Source organism: Haliotis cracherodii, unplaced genomic scaffold, assembly GCF_022045235.1.
Source record: "Haliotis cracherodii isolate W230 unplaced genomic scaffold, xgHalCrac1.p SCAF_20, whole genome shotgun sequence".
NCBI classification, from domain to species: domain Eukaryota; kingdom Metazoa; phylum Mollusca; class Gastropoda; order Lepetellida; family Haliotidae; genus Haliotis; species Haliotis cracherodii.
This window is the reverse complement of record NW_027266276.1, coordinates 14,408,532-14,431,220: the sequence shown is the minus strand read 5'-3', so window position 1 is coordinate 14,431,220 and position 22,689 is coordinate 14,408,532. Positions and strand designations below refer to the sequence as shown.

At 38.8% G+C, this 22,689-nt stretch overlaps 1 protein-coding gene across 1 annotated transcript; it reads left to right on the top strand.

Annotated features, from left to right (window-relative positions):
* The first annotated feature begins 12,024 nt into the window (after positions 1 to 12,024).
* LOC139470029 (telomerase protein component 1-like) lies at positions 12,025 to 21,511 on the top strand. Its single transcript, XM_071252321.1, has 5 exons — positions 12,025 to 12,120; positions 15,425 to 15,571; positions 16,533 to 16,724; positions 20,717 to 20,895; positions 21,241 to 21,511. The coding sequence occupies exons 2-5, from the start codon at positions 15,425 to 15,427 to the stop codon at positions 21,509 to 21,511; spliced, it is 789 nt and encodes a 262-aa protein (XP_071108422.1). The 5' UTR covers positions 12,025 to 12,120.
* Positions 21,512 to 22,689: the final 1,178 nt, after the last annotated feature.

The following is a 22,689-nucleotide window of genomic DNA, read 5'->3' as shown; positions in this document are numbered from 1 at the left end:
TGATTCTCTCAGGCATTTTTTAAAATGTGTAAATATTTCAGTCATTTTGAATAAAAATTCTGTCCAGATTGATTAAGACGATCAAAAGGGCCTACAAACATCACAACAGATTATTATGTAGGATTAGAAGCCAAACAACATAGAAATGTACTTTTCAACGTGACATTTTCAGTCTTTTGGTGATGACATTAAACATCAAAATGATTGGAATTCGTTATCATAATAATACAGATGGAAATGTTTTTCAGTCACTTTGTAAAATAACTGAATATTTAGACGTTTAATAAATATGTTACACATTTTGACACTAAAAAAATATACACACTATAAAAACAGTAATGCTCAGGTGAAATATTTACTTTGTGTTGCAAGTCAAAATAGTGTAAACGAAAATCGCAAAATTACCAAGCATGTGACTTATCAAAACTTCGTCACCATTACCGATGCTACCCACAAAGATGCCTACATTTCCTTATTATCTCGAAAACTGTATTTCATTTTGTTGATCAATGTGACCATACGCTCTTATTACTACCGGTATCCATAAAAGTGACTAATGCGCTTACGAATGGCGCAACAGAGGTCGCGAGCTAGTCTAGATTTCTGCTGTACATCCGGGTACTCACTGGGAAAAAACAATAACAAAGGCAACAACCAGTCCCGGGGAATTGCGTTAGATCAGTGCCCCTTATAATTTTCAGATAATATTCCCCTGTTAAACTGTTACAGTCTTCAACTGCCCATTCATGTATGCTGCATACAGTTCTGCATGAACGCACCTGTTATACGTTGCTATGGAAACATCTTGTTGATCTCAAGGGTGGGTAACTCTTTATTCGTTGTGTTGTCTTGACGGATGAACTATTGTCACATAATGACATGTAAATAATCACGGGAAGGTAGCGCAGCGTCAACATCTTGAATTTTATGGTGAGGTGGCCGTATTTAACAGCAGTATCTAGCAGGTGAGTCTGATTAACAAAAAAATAAATGCAACAGCAGTCAAATGTAAACAATCAACGATCGATGTTTAAACAATCAGCAACATTGTGTTATCGACGACCGTGCTGACAAAAATTGCTACAAGCCTAAACGGCCACGAAATTATATTAAAAACGGCCCCATAAAAAAAACCCGACAATTAATATGATAGAAATTAATGAGTTTGTATTTCTTCCCTTGTGATAATTTTTTTTGTTTACATTTATAAGAAATTCAGGTATATTAGTTTGCACATTTGTAATTCAGAAATAATGTGGATATATTTACATAAATATTATTTAAAGTCGTAATAATAAATGCAAAAATATTATATATGTATTTAGATTAAAAACATTATAATATATACATTTATACATTGTAGAGAAATAAAAAGTCATCCATAAGAGATATAACCGCCTCCAGGGGTTCAATCCCCAGCTGTGTCATACCAAAAGACACGAATATGGCACTTGTTGTTACTCTGCCTGGCGTTTAGCGTTAAGGGGCTAATACAAGGACTGGTCGGCTCTGTGTCAGTATACTGTGTCTGATTCATGTTAAACTGCGACATGCTTTCTCGGTGGGCAAGCACTATAAAATTAGCATTAGTCCGGAGACTTGTACAAGCATTCACACACACACACACACACACACACACACACACACACACACACACACACATTGTAGTGGTAGTAGTGGTTTCAAAATATTATTATATATCATAGGTAATTACAATGCTTAGAGTGTAATGATTTCCCAAATGGGTAAGCCCACTTCTGGTGTCGCCCACCACACTATTTCTGGAATATTGCTAAAAGCAGCGTAAAACCCAACTCAGTCACTCACTCACCCACTCTGAAATATTAGTACTGCTCAAAGCAATGTTAATCCCCACTCACTCACTCACTCTCATTTTGGTCAGTTCGTAGAATGGGCTGTGGGTCCTCTGAATACGCCAACTTGGAAGACATCAGATCTACTTCGTCGAAAATTGTCAACAAGCCCACAATTAGCATTGAAGCAGCTCCAGACATGATCTCGACACACACAACAGTGAACTCCACTCAAGACAACCCTGGGATGGACAACAAGACCTCAACATCGGGTTCCAAATGCACTGGCGAGGATCTAAATTCTACAAAGGAGGTTGAAAATTCCAAAGACCAAAGTGACCAAAGTTTATCAAAGACAACAAAATGGCAGACAGTTAATGTTGAAGACTTGATGAGGAGTCTGAACATCAGCATTGACGATGAAACTGTCAAGTGGTGGGATCTGGTCAATCATCTTGTTGTCAGGGATACCCCGGTGATCAAGCCCCACTTAAAGGTGAGTACATTTAAGTTTGCCAGGAGGTAGTGATGGGTGAGTGAGTTGGGTTTAACACCACTTTTAACAGTATTCCAGTTATATTGTGGTGTGTCAGCTTAATGTGGAAGGAAAGCCTGAAGTGATCCTTGTCTCAGATGTTTACCACTCCAGTGAAATGAGCAAGCACGGGTATGGTGCTGACAAACCTAGAAACATAATCAGGGCAAATCGGGATTGAAACCCACAATCATAGGTTTCTGGCATGCCCAAGGGACGCAACTCTGCACAGCGAATCACAGCGCCTTAGATGACTGGGCCACCCGTGACCCCAGAGGTAGTGATTGCTGGAGATGGTGAATAAATAAGTGACTGAACATTTATATGAAAAGCTTGTTATTTATGCTTCCAAAAATGTTGGGGGAAAAATCAGCCTCAGGTTTTACTGTAAAAAATGCTCATTGGACATGCTGGATACCTTATAAAATGTGTTGTGGTTCCCCCCAAATGTTTGGCTTCTTTCAGAGCAAAAAAAGAATATTTCGAAGCATTGACCCAAAAAATCCTGTTTAAATATAATAAAAATCCAATGATTGTTACGGAATTGTTCGTGATTGGTCCCTTTTAAGCATATTAACCAGGGTTTCACTCGACTGAAAAATATTGAATCCTAGTGAAAAAAACAATTATATGACATTTTATTTTTGTTATTACATGTGCAGTTAGTTTACACAATTTTTGGCCTCATTCAATGTAAGTGGTGGAAAAAATGCATTTAAAAAATTTAACTTTCAGATTAGTACTGCTACTATATTTAAATAACCAAAAAAACCTTGTTGGTCACACAATCAGGAAAGTATGATTGCAAAATAATACGAAAAAAACATTTCATTGTTGTTTTATGTTAGAAAGACGATCTCTATTGGTATTATTCACCATTTCTTTCCAAACAGCGGTGATAAAATCCCATGGTTTTTTTTCTGCCATATCTTTACAGCGGAAGACATGGAAGACAATTCGTCTTTTCATCAGCTCAACGTTCAAGGACATGAGTTCGGAGAGAGAGGTCCTGGTGAAGGGGGTGGTCCCAGCACTGAGGCAGTGGTGTACAGAGAGGCGCCTCCGCCTCGTGGAATGTGACCTCCGATGGGGCGTTCCCAAAGATTCAGACACCAGGGAAACTTTCCTGGCCTGTTTGTCAGAGATAGACAGGTAGCGTGCATGTATCTATCTTAAATATAATATTTGCCTGATCTATACCAGGTGTCACATTTTACTGGTTCACTGTTTGTACGTTTGTTGTTTATCGCATCACTCAGCATTTTTGCAGCAATAATATTATCATTACTTCTTAAGGAATTAACTGCACTTACTCAAGAAATATTACTAATGAGTTTATTGATAATGTGCTAACAGCATTCAAATTCACGCTAGTGTGCCAGCCTTTGGAGGGCAAATAAAACTCCAATGATGCTAGTCCTCATTTACTAGTAGCTTTGAGGGCTTTAATCCTGAATCAGATCTCAATTGTTCAATATTGCTACAAATAGGAACTGAATATAACTGATAGAAACATAGTTTACAACATTAGAAATTGGTACTGGTCCTGTAGTCCTTGCCAAACTGCCCAGTAGTTAAGGTATAATAAGGATAAGTAGAAATTTGTTGTTTTTGAGGGTTTGGCTTTCATGATAAGGACGAGTTGACTTAAACTGTTAGTTTCTACCCCTGTAGTTTTACAGTTTTGTCTCAGGACTAGCTCAAACTCTGAGGACTTGGGAAATAAGGTTTCCACTAGTTCTCTGGACTAGTTTAAAAAACACAAATTCTTAAGGCTGCGCTAGATTCAATACACTAGTATAGTGCTACACCATCTTACTTTGGTTCCTGGATCAGTCTGTCTTGATTATCACTCTCAGCACACAAGTGAGTATACAATAAGAAGGCAACAGTCACATGACTATCTCATCCTACTGGGTACCCATTAGCTGCTGGGTGAACATAGGTATATTTCAAGCAAAGTCACCTGCCTAAAGAGACACCACATGTAACATGTGCAGGACCAAAGACCAAGAACCTCTCAGGAGTCAAGCTGCTTAACACACCCATCCACCTACGCTCCTCGCCCAACATTGATTGACCTGTGACCTGTGACTGGTACACAGAACAATGTGCCACCACATGAAACAAGAGAGGAGGTGTTGGACAAGAGATTTTGTATGTGGTGTGGAAGGTGCCTGGGAATTGTTTGTCCATGTGGTGGCCCAGTGGGGAATCCCAGTTTGAATTGGTCCAAAGGAACCCATTTTTACAGTGAGAGTAAATGGGCCCGGTAATCCGACTTGGGGTTTGGCTGACCTGAGTGTCATCATACCCAGGTGCAGGTGGACATTGCTCACAATATCAATCACTGATGTGTTTGGTCCAGACTCATTACTTATCGGCTCCCATGCAATTGATATGTTGCTGACTCTAAAACAACAACAGTCAAACAAAACCATAGTTAAACCAAACAACAATCAAACCAAACAACAATCAAACAATACAATTATCAAACAAAACATGTTACAGTCAAACAAAACAACAGTAAAAAAAAACAATGGTCAAACAAAAGAACAGTTAAACCAAACAACAGTCAAACAAAACAATGGTCAAACAAAACAACAGTCAAACAAAACAACAGTCAAGCAGTGTTAATAAGCATGAACTGTAAATGTTGGACAAGATCATCTCAAAATGTGGCATTGCCATTAAGAATACTATGTATATGATAGTAAAATGACCCTAATCTTTGACTGTGGTGTTCAGTTTAAAATACTCTTATTTTTATATATAAACTGTCCACAAAATCATATATTGTGGAGGCAAATTGAACTTACTACATTGTCTTTTTTTTGTAGATGTCGAGATCAAAATGAGTATCCCTACTTCCTGAACATGTTGTCAGAGCGCTACGGGAGTGTCATGAAGCCAGAGGAGGTCCCAGAAGACATCAAAATCAGGTGGGACGAGGATCATAGCTAATGTCCTGTTGTGTCAGGCGCTCCCCGGACAGGGCAGTCACTAGAAGCCAAGGGATGAATGGATGTGCGCCACATTTATTTCAAGACTAGAAAGTGTTTTTACTCGTAAAAACATATGTCTCCCCTCACTCCCCTAACCCCCATTCAATCGTTTACTTCACGTTAACCCCCATCTCTTCATTCCCACCCTCCATTACTTAATAACAGAGACAAAAATAGAACTCCTAGAAATTTCAAACAACTAATGGGCACCACTTCAGTGCTGGGTTAATGTGTATACAAAGTTTCGCGAAAAAATATTAAACGTTTTTTGAGTTATGGTCAGGAAACAAAGCTTACCCCCATTCAGAGCCTATGTTCAAGTTATCTCCATGGAAACGAGAAAAAATAAAAATGTCAAAAATCTCTAAATAGCAAAAGGCACCACTTCAGTGCTGGGTTAATGTGTATACAAAGTTTCGCGAAAAAATATTAAACGGTTTCCGAGTTATGGTCCGGAAACCAAGCTTACCCCCATTCAGAGTCTATGTTCAAGTTATCTCCATGGAAACGAGAAAAAATAAAAATGTCAAAAATCTCTAAATAGCAAAAGGCACCACTTCAGTGCTGGGTTAATGTGTACACAAAGTTTCGCGAAAAAATATTAAACGGTTTCCGAGTTATGGTCCGGAAACCAAGCTTACCCCCATTCAGAGTCTATGTTCAAGTTATCTCCATGGAAACGAGAAAAAATAAAAATGTCAAAAATCTCTAAATAGCAAAAGGCACCACTTCAGTGCTGGGTTAATGTGTATACAAAGTTTCGCGAAAAAATATTAAACGGTTTCTGAGTTATGGTCCGGAAACGGTGGGAACGCCGACGCCAACGCTGACGCCGACGCCGACGGGAACCGTGCCAAAAACAATATGTCTCCCTCCATTCTGGGGAAGACATTATTAAGGGCGGTCTGGTAGCCCATTGGTTAAAGCAATCGCTCATCACGCTGAAGACCCGGGTTTGATTCCCAACATGGGTACAATGTGTGAAGCCAATTCCTGGTGGCCCCGGTGGTGATATCGCTTGATATTGCTAAAAGCTGCGTAAAACTATTCTCACTCACCCACTATTTCAAGATAACCGTTTATGTAACTAGGATATATGGCTTGAGCTCAACAGGCGATATCTCCTGTGGACGCAGTTTTGGATGATGCATGTAATATCTACTTCAGATACAAATGGCTGCCAGGGATGTCAGTGACGGCACTGGAAGTCTTCACAGGAGCATACTGGGAGAGAAACCCCAATGTAAGATGAGGAACTGTGTCTAGCTTCAGCATCTCAGTACATCTTCTCTGTAACATCAGTGTATTTGTTTACATGTTAGACTTGAGACTAAATATTAAGCAAACATGTGTGATATGTTTAAATGTGAAATGAAAGCACATGATGTTGATAGGGGAATAGTCACACAGTTTCAGAATGCTTGTGAGCTGTGTGTTTGTTTTTGACAACTTTGATATGTGTAGAGTGATGGTAGTTATGTAACATACTCTAAGAATTAATGTGGACTGGTATGTAGCAGGGTTGGGAAGAATCACTGACACATTGAATCGTCATGTTTTGATCGGTGGGGTAGCCTATTTGTTAAAGCATCTGCTTGTCATGCCGATGACCCAGGTTTAATTCTCCTCATGATATTGCTGAAAACTCTCTTACGTTTTAAGTTATCATATCCGTCAACATGTATGTCATGGTGGAGTTGGATTCCCAAGCTATATGGTGTTTTACAGGCATTGTTCATGATGCGGGAGCCAGGCTTCTTGAATGGCGTGACCGATGAAGACATCCGCAAGGTCTACCAGGAGTCAGATCCTGGAACAGCCGAGTCTCTGCGGGTCCTCAAAGGTGATTATGGCAATGTATACTAAGTATTTATTAAATGTATAGCCGGTATACAAATACCATGTCCTGTGTTGGATTAAAAAAACACGGATCTTCTGATCCGAAGTTGGATGCCTTAACTGCATGACCAAAGAGGTCAAGAATGTTGTCTGTGGGTTAACTCTACGCCTGCTACATACTCCGTCTACTTGCATGAATCAGAAATGTCGTAAGGCCTCTGTTGCTCTCAGGGAGCACATACATTAGTGCCACACACATGCGTTGGGTGTCATTCCTGATTTTGACACTTTAAAGGAAGGTTGATTAATCTCTGTGGCCCATTATTTCTGTCAATCTTATTGACACTTTTGATTGTACAGTTGTGATTTACTTGAGTTCATTCATATAAGTTTGTGCATGAACTGGCGATGCGGCATCAGCAGTAGGCGGAGATTCTACGGGCTATTGGCATGCTGGAAACTGACAGAAGTCAGCATGCAGTGGCCAATATGTTCAATGTTTCACAGTTTGGAACTGGTACCAAAAAACCCAAACTGTTGACGATAAACCTGTTCAGGGCATCCCAGGTCAGCGACAAGAGTGCATGATCAGCTGATCTGGAACCAGGCTCTATGAACTAGAGTTGAAATTGCAAATTAAATTACAGCTCAAACAGCGAAGTATATTACTGCAAACTTTCATAAGGCTACTGAAGCATGAGTTCAGATGGATCATATGATTAGGAATTGACTACATTGCAGCTCATCTCTAAGTGAATGAATGTTTGATACATCGTGGTGATATTACGCACTACTGATAAAAAAAACGTCAACTTTGAAATTTCCCATCTTACCCCTATCATCCTTCCAGATTGTTGCAATTATAACATCTACTGTCATAGGTCACTACCAGTAATACACGTTCATTTTTATCATACAACTGTTACTAGAAACTAATAACTCTTACAATTTTGGAAATTTTAAGTTGTTTCCGCGTATCCCCAACTTCTTTTTAAGAGTATATGAAGTTTTGGCTCTGCCTGGTGTCATATCTCTGCTTCTCTGTGCTAGGCAAGATCAGGGAGAAGTACGGAGACAGGACACATGACTATAGCTGCCATGTGGAGAAGACGGAAAACGGCAAGCTGGTACTTGGGGGACTAGAAGACTTCATTGTGAAGGTCCACGATCATTTCAAGGTAAGAAGAATGATACCGAGTGATAAAGTTCATTACTAATGTGCTAGATTCCGCTCTCAAAGATAATGCTCAGGACACTAAATTATTATAGTTGATGGTTGAGAAAATTAAGCAGTAACATCTTCACAACACACTAGTAGCATTCTGTTTGACACAAATCAGACCGAACCATTCATAAATTCGTGCCAAAAACTTAAGTTTCAGTTCCAAAATTTTAAGTCAAATTTCAAACTTAATGGTATCAAAAATATCTGGAAAGCATTTCATAAAACAATGTGTGAGTAGTTATGAACTTGTTTAGTTGTAATATCATATGAATAGTTCAAATGTTATGGGTTACATAGCAGCAAATGAAATTTTGGCATTTTATTACCTGGATAATGTTATATTATCTAATTTATAGCATTTTTAATATCGCTGAGCCTAATAATCACTTTTACGAGAGAAAAAAAACACAAATTGTTTCCCTGTGTGACCAAGACCTGAGATACATGCTCACTGACTAGAATGAGATACAGCTACAAAGAAGACTGTTTATAAGTTTACCAGTTCTCCATGAAGTGTGAGGACGTGTTCTCACATAAATGTTATTTAAAAAATGGTATTCCTGGCACAAAAAAATCCCAATGCAGAAAAGAAATGTTATATTTGAATATTTTTTATTCTACAATTATATATTATCTTACAAAAACAAACAAAATGTCAAAAAGTATTTCATTTATTTTATTTTATTTTATTTTATAGGCTATTATATTATTTAATTAGGCTATTTAGACTACTCACTCACTCACTTGCTACCCAGGCGTGTATTGAGAGGCAGTACCCCTTTGACTCCGAGCAGCAGCAGATGACAGAGGTGGAAGTGGCATATGCTGAACAAGAAGACTTCCTCCTCCTCAGATCACAGGTAATGATGACAATAATCATAATCACAATCATAATCATAATAAACCTTCATTGTTTAGAATTTTGAGGTCTTCTCACTGTAAATTCAGAGGTTAATTTAGAGGTATCAAATATAATTTAATACCCAATTCTAATTTTGTTTTGATCAGAGTTCTATCAGAGTCAAGCAATCTTCAATGGTATAGCAGAAAATAATTAAATGATACAGTGCCTAGTTTCCATCATATGGTGTTAAACGGCACTCACAATATATACAATAGATACAAAACAAGTCTATACAGCTTGGAAATATAAATCAGCAAAAAAATAACTTCAATGTCATGTAATTACTATTTTCATCTCTGTGGATACTAAAGAAATGTACCCTAGCTTACCACTGCATAGCTCTTTACGAAACAGTCTCCCTGGCTGGGGAATTGCTGTTAGATATGAAAGTGTTGTCAATATATATAATAGATGTTTTTAGAACAGTTGGATGTGGAATTTAATGGTTCCCTGTACCAGAGAATGGCCTAGTCCAGTTGCTCCAGTGCTGTATAGTGACCAGCTAGTGTGCATTTTCTATATTCTGATCTTTGCCGAGGTAGATTTCTGTGTACAGAAAAATGCTTTTGGTACAGCATTTAGGCTATTGACCCAGGTGACCTACAGTCGAGTGTCTCTATTTTATCATGTCCCAATGAAGTGGCTTTCAAAGATATGTTCTTGTTGATTGTTGCCAGCGTTTGAAAGGCCGTGATGACATAGTTGATAAAATATCCAACTACATCAACAGCAGCGTTGACAGCACCTGCATCATGTACTTGGCGGGGTCAGCAGGGGCGGGGAAGAGCTCCCTGATGGCGGCTTCAGCAACGAAGGCCATTGAGAATGACAAGTTCAAGGTTGGTAATGTGCTTATCTTGCCTGAGCTGAAACCTTCATGCTAGGATCTGACCATTTGACTAGGTACCACCTCTGTGGTCTAGTGGATAGAGCATCTGCCTGGAGAGCAGGTCAGTTGTTCAGTCCCCTGCATCATACCAAAAGATGTTACAAGATGGTACTTGTTGTTACCCTGCCTGGCACCGTTTTGGTGCTGATTTGAAAAGCTGATTTTGATGACTCGTGTGTTCTTCTGTTTAGGTGTTCTTCCATTTTGTTGGTGCAACTCCAGACTCCACCAACTCATACAGTGTCCTATCAAGGATGTTCCACGAGTGCATGCCCCCCAACACCGTGCCTCCTATTGACCCAGACGAGATGATGCGATACACAAAAACCATGTTTGAGAAGTCAACAGAATATGTCCTTGATCAGGGATATGAAAAACTTGTGGTTTATATTGATGCCCTGAATCAAATGGATGATGAAGGTAAATCCTTGTCTACATGGGGATATCTGTAGCAGAGATTTATTGAGACCTGCTCCGAGGCTGATATTCAGACACAAGTCTGCAGCAAGCGTCATTAAAATTTCCCAAAATTGAATGAAAAGTTTCCTAATTTATGTTAAAATAAAGAAGAAATAATGAATTTTATGGTTTTGTAGAAATAACCTGCAAAGAGGTTGAGTCCAATGTTCAGAGTATGTTGCCAGTCTGAATTGGTGAAACACAGAAATAGCTTTAATTATATCAAACATAATTTTTTACAGTTGTGGCCAAATGTTCTTGTCTTTGGTTCAGCCAAAAATGACATGTTGATGTGCAAGTAAGTTAGAGTTACTTGCCCTTGGTTAAAATTTCCTGAAAATTAAAAAAGCCTGACAAGATGGGTTGAAAATGATACAGACATGGTCAGAAACATAATAGCCTTTTTTTCGCCTGATATACATCACTCGCAAATATATATGATAGGCATTGCAAGTAAAGCATAGCTACGTGTTCAGTTCCAAATTCAATTGAGCATGGTTAAATATACAGATAATCTAGCTTCACATTGACAACAGAGCATGTTTGTCTTCTTAGTGCCTGCCATAATTGGTGAAAAGGTTCCTCTCTTTAACATTTAGCCTTCAAATGACCTATATTAATAAGAGGTAGTTACTGTGATTTGCATCTTCCTAGTTTCCACCCATGCCGAACTAGGCTGGAATTATGGAGTTATATTTTGGCAGACCTAATGAGTCTATGCATAGTCCAGACAAAATGTTGTAATGAAACTGCCATTCAGATTTGCATGATTAACAAAGTATGTGTACCGGCAACTCTGTGTCAACAGATATTTTTCAAATATTTTCATGTTTTTAATCAAGGTTCTCACATGATTTGATTCCCTTTACAAAGTAAGACCCGTTTTATCTCCATATAGATGTTGATTATTAATTAGATCATCTTGACAGGGCCCCGCCATTTTGGTTGAAGTAAATGCAAGTGATATGAGAGGTGGAATTTGATTGTCTCCAATAGGAGAGACATAGAAGGGACATGACTCATAATAGCCACTGTTTGCTCTACATCAAGCCCAGAAATTCCAGCCTAGTTTGGCAAGGGTGGAAACTGGACTTTTATAGTCAGTTAACTCCCTTGCCTCGATGATGTGTGATTTGAAACCTTTGATTGTCCATTCAGAATAGGTTATTTTTTAAAGTCATGGTGGTAAAGTGGTTTGTGTATCTTTAAACTCAAACACGCCAACATTTCACAAACAGGGATGGCTCACAAACTTGGATGGCTGCCCCGAAAACTTCCCAAAGGGATGCGCCTCATTGTGAGCACACTAGAGGGCACCACACTAGAGTCCCTGAGGTCACATGAGGTCCAGTGTAACGAGGTGACAGTGGACCCACTGAACAGAGACTACAGGACCAACATAGTTGGTGAATATCTCGCTGAGTACAACAAGTTGCTGGACAAGGAGCAGGTAGGTCCAGCAGTGGCTCAGATGAACTCAGAGCATGACCAATGGCACTCATCCAGTAGGCACAACAATGTTAACTCAATGTTGGAACAATGTATGATTTCAACATACTTTCAACATCAAAAGGCCAGTGTTGAATCAATGTTGAAAACAATACCAGATTTCGACATATTTTCTATATGAAAATGCCAGTGTGGAATCAGTGTTTAAAACAATGTCACATATTTTCAAGTATCGAAAGGACAATGTTGAATCACTTTTAGATTTCAACATATGTTGAATCAATGTTAAATAATGTGACATTTCAACATTTTTGCAAATATCAAAAGGGCATTGTTGAAATAATCTTGATACAATGTTTCTGACATAGCAACCTCAGATCAACCAAATTTCAACATTAAAACAATGTCATTTGCCTGCTGGGCGCCCAGTGTGTGTCACTTTGGTGGGGGCAGGGGTGGCCAAGTCGTCCATGGCGCCTCAATTCGCTGTGCAGAGTTGAGTGCCTTGGGCATGCCAGAATGATCGTGCATTCAAATCCCAGTTATACAGGAGAACTCTAGACAGTACTTTAATGGGATCAAAACTCTACTTGAGAGAAGAATATATAGTCAAGTCTCGTTAATCCGACACTCGTTAATCCGACAATCGGCTTTGCAGTACCAGTTTCAAACTTGCGACTTCATTCCAGACTATGCATTTTAAAGTATTTTGAATAAGTCGTATAGTCTGTTGCATGATTAGAAAACATATTCCGCTAACAATGTGACATAACAAAATGTATCGTTATCTATCGTGTTGTTGTCTGATTTTCGATCTCGAACGTTGATACTACATCATTTCGTTTCGCGACATAATCGTTAATCCGACATAATCATATGCAACCAACCATGTCAGATTAACGGGACTTGACTGTATAGGGCTCACTCAGTGTCCTCACCCTCTTTTTATCCTGATTAAGTCCAGTCACTCCTACTCTCTCTGTTTACAATACAAAGTGTCAGGACAGACCAACGTTGTTTTTGTTTCACAAACAAGCCTGTTGTAAGATATGTGAGAGCAACAAAGAAATATATCTCTAATTTTACTGGTCAAATTTCTCAATTCAAAATTTAAAAACTTAACAAAAGAACATTCTGCAATGTCTACTAAACAGCCAATATTGTATGTCAGTACTTCCCATGGGCTGTGCAAAGCTGCTTCTATCAAAATGTTTATCCCACTAAAGCGAGAGATAGATAATGATTTTGACAGAATCAGTCATACAGAGTTCAGAATACCCCATGTCAACCTTTTCCAGGTTTCATGATTAATAAACACATTCCGACTGTCACTTTCCCAATCTGGTAAGCTATGCTCTGATTGGTCGAATGAATGGTCATTCTGATGTGATCTGTGATGGAATGTCTTCAGTTCTTTGTTAGCAGTAGAGGGAACTAAGATCTTATCTGAACATGTTCACCACGAGAAGATTGTACAGACAATGTGTAAAACAGCGAGACAGACAAGACCAGCTTCACCAACACTGCTCATACAACAACACATTTCAGATAACTTGCTGAGGAACAAACACAAATCTGAAATGTCTTTGTTATTTAATTTTTCCAACCTACTGATCATCTGTAGATAAAAAGATGACAAACATCTGGGCACAGCAGAGGTACACCACTTGGAGGTTGTCAGCTTCTGTTAGACGTACACAGTTCCTGTTTGGATAGCTCTAGAACTAGAACTTCTATGACAATTAAACTTGTGCAGATCACCTCCTTGAGGTAATGAAAAAGAGGATTTTTGCAGGTTTAAAACTACTTTTTCTCCAATGATTCAAGACAAATAGTGATAAGATAAGATGAAAAGGAGTCTGGATCTACACATGTTAATAAGTAAGTTTTTTTTATTACTTGTTTGGAGAGTGGAAACAAAAATAACTTTTAGTTTAAAGTATTTTTTTATTACAGCTGAACCTGATTGTCACACTTAGGAAAACAAGGAGTTTCTTGTTTGACGTTCCGAACAGAATTTCTCTCACACACAAATTTGAAATGATGGGATGACTTTGTTATGAATGAGAACAGACTCAAACTGATGGTATGGTAATGGATGGATCTAGGATATTTATCAGGGAAAATAGGGATGGGATATACTGGATTATGGAGGATGGTAGTGAAGAGGATGGATTGATCCTTCCATCCATCCATCCATCCAACTGTCCATGTTTTCTCAGAATCCTACATACAAGGAAGACATTTTGCATTCATCATTAAGTGATAGAGTATGTAGATAAAGCTTGAAATGTTCACACCCTATTTGATCTTTGGACATGGCCTGTAGTACCATCAATGGGGACATGTTTTCTTGGAAACTATAATAAATGACGTTTTGGATGTTATAGATAAAACACGACTTCAAAGTTTTGGTTGAAAAGGTTAAACCTTGAGCTTGTGAAATGCCAGAGCGCTTTACTGAGCTTGAGGTTTTTACATTTTCAACCATACCCGAGTAGGAGTGTTTTATCCAACCAAAGAATCGTCTAAAGGCAAGAAATACCAGAAAAAATAAGAAAACATTGGGATATCTCATAGTAAAACAATACAATAACAATCGCGGTATAAAAGGAATTTGATCAAAGCAAGAGAGAAAGACCAAGTGCAACATGCACACAACTGAAGTTATGACATGTAAAATTAAACAACCTTCATCACCTCCCCCAGTGGCTCAGTGGGAGAACAGTGGGTTACAAAACCTTACAGGTTCGATGCACGTCATGGAATTTGTTTAACCAATCAAAAATCAACATTATATTCAGATTAAAAGGGCAGTTTATAACATTTCAATTGTAAAACCTAGGTCTTACAATTCAAATGTAAAACCTCTGAGCAGGTCTTACATGGAAGTACTACCTCTCACAAGGTTACTGTGAGATAGGAAGATACCTACAATACAAGAGTGGCAGTTGGTTAATCAACATAATTACGTGAGAATATGTTATTCGGTTTGAAATCCACCATCGAGAATACATGTTTGTGTTATGTGTTTCTAATTTTCCCCATCCAATCAGAGTTTGTTTAAGCATACACCTGGTGTCTTCATTGATTTTAGTGGTCCATTCATAAATTTTCCACAGCTATTTGCCCTTTACGCCAAACGGAATCTGTTTCGGCAGATAATCAACACTATGTATCCTCTTGCAATGACATTGTTTCTTCTTTTCATATGTGGTCCTGACATCACAGTGATGTACATGCTGCTTTTTAGCAGAGATTTTTTTATGATTTTGGAAATAATTTTGTTGCTTTAATTTGTTCAGATGCAACTGTTGGTGACCAAGGAAGATGCAGGGCGGCCATTATATCTCGCCATCTCGTGTGAAGAGCTCCGAGTGTTCGGGGAGTTCCGGAAACTCACAAGTAAAATACAGTGTCTCCCTGGTGACCTGTCTGGTGTTATTGAAATTGTGAGTGTGAAGGTGTGGCTGTTATGTGTGTACATACAACTTCCGAGCTTCTACTCTGATTGAATAGCTAGAAAAAGGGTTGAAAATATTTCATACATATCGATGTTCAATACAAGTCGGTTCTTTAACAATGACATATGACAGTCCTAGCGCTAAGATAGCTTTGTGGAACAGGGTCCTTATGATTGTGTTTGACACATTGATCAGTCATCAAGGTCACTATCAAGGTCATAGCCTCAAATTAGGTTGTTAAATGCCCAACATGAGAAAGATATACTGTAGGTCAATTATACTTACAACGTTGCTGGTTTAGGCCAGAGCTACAACGGGAAGAGGTCATGAGTGACTTATTGATTAGGTCAAGGTCAAAGTGAAGGTGATTCATAAGTACATTTGCTATTTTCCCTTTGTTTTGTTCCTGCAGAATTTTTAAAGCCTTTTGCATGAAGTGGTCATTTGCAATATTTTTATGTTAACTCAAGAAGTGTTCACTGTATGTAATAAAATGAAATTTGGAACATATCGCCCTTATTTTGAAGTGGTAAGGTTTTGAATGGCCTTCATAAAAAGGTCAAGACCACTGGAATGGTCACTTAATGTAGTTCTGCCTTTTAGAGCACTCAACCAAATTCCTGTTGAGTGATACATGTTTGTTAAAGCTAACAGCCATGTTTTTAACAAGAAATAATCTAGAATATGAGGATTAAGGTCCTTAAACCCGAAGTGCACAGAGCTGTCTTGTTAGCATAGCTCAAGGCATGAAACTATTGAAGATGTAATGATTTGTTCATAAATCAGTGGTGAACTGCAGGTGTTAAAACAGGCTATGGAAACAGGTATAGTTAAATATATTACCTATTTTCCACACCTCTGTATTTCAGGTTTTGAAACACATTATATAGAACATAGATAAGGTGTATTTGTTCTATGTGCCCTGTTTTACATGTCACCTGTATTCCAGGTGTTAAACCGCATCATTAAGGAGTACGGTGGAGACAAGGTCCTGTCCACACTGTGTCTCATCGAGACATCGAGGTTCGGCCTGTCTGAGGCTGAGCTGGTACAACTCCTGGCAGTGGAGCCTCTCATCCCGAGCAGCAGCAGCAACACTGCCCCCATTCAGTTTACTGGGCAGAAGATTCACATGGCAGAGGTAGTGTATGTCTAGGATTTATCTACAACTCATAATTCAATAACGATACTTATAAACTAAATTTGGAAATCTTGAAAGTCTAGTTTCCACCCTTGCCAAACTAGGCTGTATTATGGAGTTATATTTTGGCAGGACAAACGAGTCCATGCATAGTCCAATCAAAATCGTGTAACAAGATTGACATCTGGTTTGTAAAACTGCTGTGCAGATTTCTGTCGATTGCAAGATTTGCAGAGCATGTGTACCGTCAACTGGGCGTTGACAGATATTTTGTAAATCTTTTCATGTATTTAATCAAGGTGCTCACCTGATTTGATGCACTTCCCGAGGTTGTGGTACAATATAGATTTTTATTATCAATCAGACTGGATGCCTCCATTTTGTTTGAAGCAAATGCAAGTGATATGAGAGGTGGAATCTGATTGGTCAGTAGGAGGGACACAGAAGGAAAATAACTCATAATGGCCACTTGTGGCGCTACGATCGAGCCCAGAAACTCCTGACTTTCATATGCTTTGTGTATGCATGACCAGATCGTTTTATACGTGTATACCCGTGTTATGGGTTTTCGGACGTTTAAAAAACATTCGTAGTTTTCTCACAAATCACATGAACAACTGTAAAACATCTCATTCTCATATAAAAGACAATTTTCTGTTAAAAACAAGCCATCATCTGGCTATTATCAATGTCTGCATGATGCTACGACCCTGTTATAGCGCGAGTAATCCCGATAAACATGGCCGTCCAAAAACATATGATCCAACGATACACATATACTAAATAGTTTTTGCCAGGATCCAGTAGAACAATTCCCATTTGAATATTTTGTACCCACCTTTTCAGAGCTACAGCGGGTATCAGTGTAGGGTCGGATAATGGGGGAGTGGGTACCCAGGTAGTAAATTTGGACTCATCCCAGACCCCTATCAATCCTCTTTTCTTGTGCCTGGAATTGCCTGTGTTTCCTGAGCCTACCTAGGATCTACCTGGAGTAGCAGTGAGTGAGTGAGTGAGTGAGTTGGGTTTAGCGGTGCTTTGAACTGTACTCCATTTATATGTGGGAGGAAAGCCCGAAGTGATGCAGGCCTCAGACGTTTACCACTTTGGTGTAACCCACGAGCACGGGTATGGTGCTGACAAACCTAGAAACATAATCAGGGCGAACCTGGATTCGAACCCACAATCATAGGTTTCTGGCGTGCCCAAGGGACGCATATCTGTACCATGAGGAGGAACTGAACTGAGATATCAGTCACGATCAGTCATGATCAGTTATTACATAAACAAGTTGTATTGTCACTGCTTTGTTACCAGGAGATGTGACAAGGCTAACTCTGAAATGAAAACAAAAGTGTTAGGTATAAGTTTTAAAATGTTAAATTTATATTCCAACTCTTTGAAATGCATGATAAAAGTATCATTTTCTGTTAATGAGGATCATATTACACAGACTACCTCTGAATGATGACAGTAAGATGTAGGACATTTAAGGAAGAAAGAATGTTTATGTCATGAGGTAAAATGTATTGCATAGGAAAACATATTAAAAGGCAGACAGTAAGGTTGAATATTTCAGAAAGTATTTTCTCTCGGGTTAATAATTCTATATACACCGATTCATAAAATGGCGCTTCGTTGTTGATGGCAACATATAACGATCACTATGAGATTTAAAAACCCACGAGAAACAGCTTCCCACATTATGAAAGTGGATAACTGGTTTGTTAAATCTTTATTAGAAATAATAATGACTTTTTCAATATAATTACAACGTTTTTCATCTTCTATTTTTGAATATCTGCGAGTACCGGCACATGTCTTGCAGTCCGACTTCGCAGTGTTTTTTGCCTTTCAATTCCTGGTTCGGCTTATCTGCGGGTCATATCATTTTCTTTCGTATTTCAATGGTCAAGTTAACACCTCGGCTTATCTACGGGGTCGGCTTATCCGGTCGGTCATATACGGTACAATATTTCAAAGTTCCCCTTATATGAATCTGCTTTAGACACACATAAAGAGAACTTAATTAAACATATTCTTATAATCCATACCTTGTTACTAAACCAGGGACATGGTTCCAGAGATAAGCCTTGCAGAGTTAAGTCCCTTTCTTGTTTTTGCTTATGCACATTTTATCTCCTACAACAACAAGTGGCAATGATATTTCTGGGATAGATTTTGCAAAACTTTCAATAAAATATATATATACTTTTAGCCATTGTTTTACAGAAGACTCAAATAATTATCGTTTTTCAAAGTTGAAGGTATGTTCAAAAGAGACAAAAATTTCATTTATTTTGTATAGGTAAAATCTTAAAGAATAAATTAAATGTACCATAAGGAATGTATACTTAGAGAGACATATCAGTCATATTTATAGAAACAAGCAGATTATTTATAAACCAGCATGGAATTATTGATAAACAATCTAACAACTTGACAATTTCTTGTTAGGTAACGTCATGGTGCATTGTGTGTGATCCCTCTGTCCATCCGTCTGTCAGCCACAGATGTTGACATTTCCTCAGAAACTACTCCTCAGAAGTTCATCATCAAACTTGGCTTAGATGATCCCAGGCATGATGAATAGAAATTGCTCAAAGAATTCAAATTTTTAACTTGGCCAAAATGAAAACCACATTAAAAATGTCCATCTGGCCTTTTTGTATCACCTACTGTAAACAAGGACAAGTTGTTTGATATATTCCATTGTATCAGACAGTCAAAGACGGACTGGTCACCCGATTTCAGAGACATGAACATTTAGCTCTGACTTGTGCAATCAGAAATAAGTGCCCCTAGAAATTGGCACTAGTCCTGTAGTCCTATACCAATAGTTAAGGTAAGGCATCATAAAGACAAGTAGATATTTACCATTTTTAGGGGGTTTGCTGTATGTTATCATTACAAGGACTAGGGGACTAAAAATGTTATTTTCCACCGCTGCCGGATAGATTCTTTTTCAATCATATACCATAATAATTTTTGGAAATTGTAGTTAATATACCACCTAATACCTTTCACATTTTTGGGGTAGAGAATCTTCACACAAATATTGTATAAAACATAATATGTAATTTTGTCAAGTAAAGGTGCTAAATATCCCCAACAAAGCTGTAAATAACATCCACTGATCCCGTGCTAATTATTTTGGCCATATTATTGCTGAATGTTCGACTACCATGATTATCATGTCTAACTTGATAAGATTTACTTCAGATTTATGCCTTGTAATTTATTATTATTTTTGTCTGATGTAATTATTTTGGACATGTAACTAACAACTACAAGGACAACGCTTTTCTAGAATGGACTCGTAGGGTAGAAAGTGTGTTTAGCAACCCATGCTTGCCATAAAAGGCAACTATGCTTGTCCTAAAAGACAACTAATGGGATCGGGTGTTAGGCTCGCTGACTTGGTTGATGCATGTCATCAGTCCCAATTGCATTGATCGATGCTCATGATGTTAATCACTGGATTGTCTGATCAGACTCGATTATTTACAGACCGCCGTCATATAGCTGGAATATTGCTGAGTGCGGCAGAAAACAACAAACCAACCAACCAAACTTTTCTAGCATGACGGCAAAAATCACAAGTGCATTTATGTGTATTTCATGTACATGCACTTTTCACATCTCCCCCTGGGTTTTGAAGCTGAAAATATATCTGATGTGTCCCATCCCACCAATGGAGTCTCCTAAACATGCTCTCAGAATTTTGATCCTATTCCAAACATATTGAGTTTGTTATTATTAATAAACCAGGCATTGTCAGAAGCCATTTTCCAAAGATATCATAATGATATCCAAATTCAACTAAACAATCATTTTAAAATGTTATATGTTATAGCATTGCATATGTAGTTTAATATGATATTATTGCAATGAATGTAATGTGAGAATGAATACATGTAGAAGCCAACATAAAACCTCTCTCTCCTACATCCACTCTTGTCAACCACCTGAGACCATTCACTCTATTGCAGTGGGCATTTGTGTACCTCGGCCTCCATCAGTTTCTGCGACCTTGTGGAGGGGGTTCAGATGATGGGCGACTTGACTTCTACCACAGAACGTCCAGCAAGGTCGTGCGCCAAGTATTCCTGAAGGATGAGGCAACCAAGGTGGCCTATCACAAAAGACTTGCTGCCTTCTTTAAACAATGGTAACTTGTGAGCCAGTTCATTGAATAACTGAAAATAAGTTATTTTCTGTATAACCTACACTATTAATGTTTCTGCATATGTCTTCCAGTATGTTAAGTTATTGAAATTTTGAGACAAGCAAGGTGACATTACCATACCACATTGCTGGTGGTGGCTGTGGCAGAAGAATAAAGTAGAATTACCTTAAGAATGTATCTGAGAGTTATCCAAACATATTCAGAAGCTTTGCATGGAAGATTCCAGGATAATATATCATCCTTGGATGTCAATATAGAAATCAGATCTGATCATATACATTTATTTGACATGTTTACTAACGGTTTAATTTGACACCTCCTCCCCAGCAAGGACATTGCCAGGAAATGTGAGGAGCTCCCATACCACCTACTGTCAGCCCAGGATAAGACTGAGCTCCGTGCAGTGCTGACAGACAGAGCAGTGTTTGAGCACATGTCCCAGGACAAACACAAGCAGTACCTGATGAAGACCTGGCAACAGCTGGGGGGGTACACAGAGGCAGCGGCTGCATATACCAACTTCCTAAAGGAACACATTGAGGTAGGGGAGACCACTCTGTATACTGACTTTCTTCATGAATACATTGAGGGAGGGTAGACCACTCTGTATACTGACTTTCTTCATGAATACATTGAGGGAGGGTAGACCACTGTGTATACCAACTTCCTAAAGGAACACATTGAGGGAGGGGAGAACACTGTGTATTCCAACTTCCTAAAGGAACTTATTGAGGTAGGGGAGACCACTGTGTATACCGACTTCCTGAAGGAACACATTGAGGTAGGGGAGACCACTCTGTATACTGACTTTCTAAAGGAACACATTGAGGTAGGGGAGACCACTGTGTATACCAACTTCCTAAAGGAACTTATTGAGGTAGGGGAGACCTCTCTGTATACTGACTTTCTGAAGGAACACATTGGGGTAGGGGAGACCACTCTGTATACTGACTTTCTTCATGAATACATTGAGGTAGGGGAGACCACTGTGTATACCAACTTCCTAAAGGAACACATTGAGGGAGGGGAGAACACTGTGTATTCCAACTTCCTCAAGGAACTTATTGAGGTAGGGGAGACCACTGTGTATACTGACTTTCTGAAGGAACACATTGAGGTAGGGGAGACCACTGTGTATACCAACTTCCTAAAGGAACACATTGAGGTAGGGGAGACCACTCTGTATTATGACTTCCTGAAGGAACGCATTGAGGTAGGGGAGACCTCTCTGTATACTGACTTCCAGAAGGAACACATTGAGGTAGGGGAGACCACTCTGTATACCGACTTTCTGAAGGAACACATTGAGGTAGGGGAGACCACTCAGTATACTGACTTTCTTCATGAATACATTGAGGTAGGGGAGACCACTGTGTATACTGACTTCCTGAAGGAACACATTGAGGTAGGGGAGACCACTCTGTATTATGACTTTCTTCATGAACACATTGAGGTAGGGGAGACCACTCTGTATACTGACTTTCTGAAGGAACACATTGAGGTAGGGGAGACCACTCTGTACACTGACTTTCTTCATGAACACATTGAGGTAGGGGAGACCACTCTGTATACTGACTTTCTTCATGAACACATTGAGGTAGGGGAGACCACTCTGTATACTGACTTTCTTCATGAACACATTGAGGTAGGGGAGACCACTCTGTATACTGACTTTCTGAAGGAACACATTGAGGTAGGGGAGACCACTCTGTATACTGACTTCCTGAAGGAACACATTGAGGTAGGGGAGACCACTCTGTATACTGACTTTCTGAA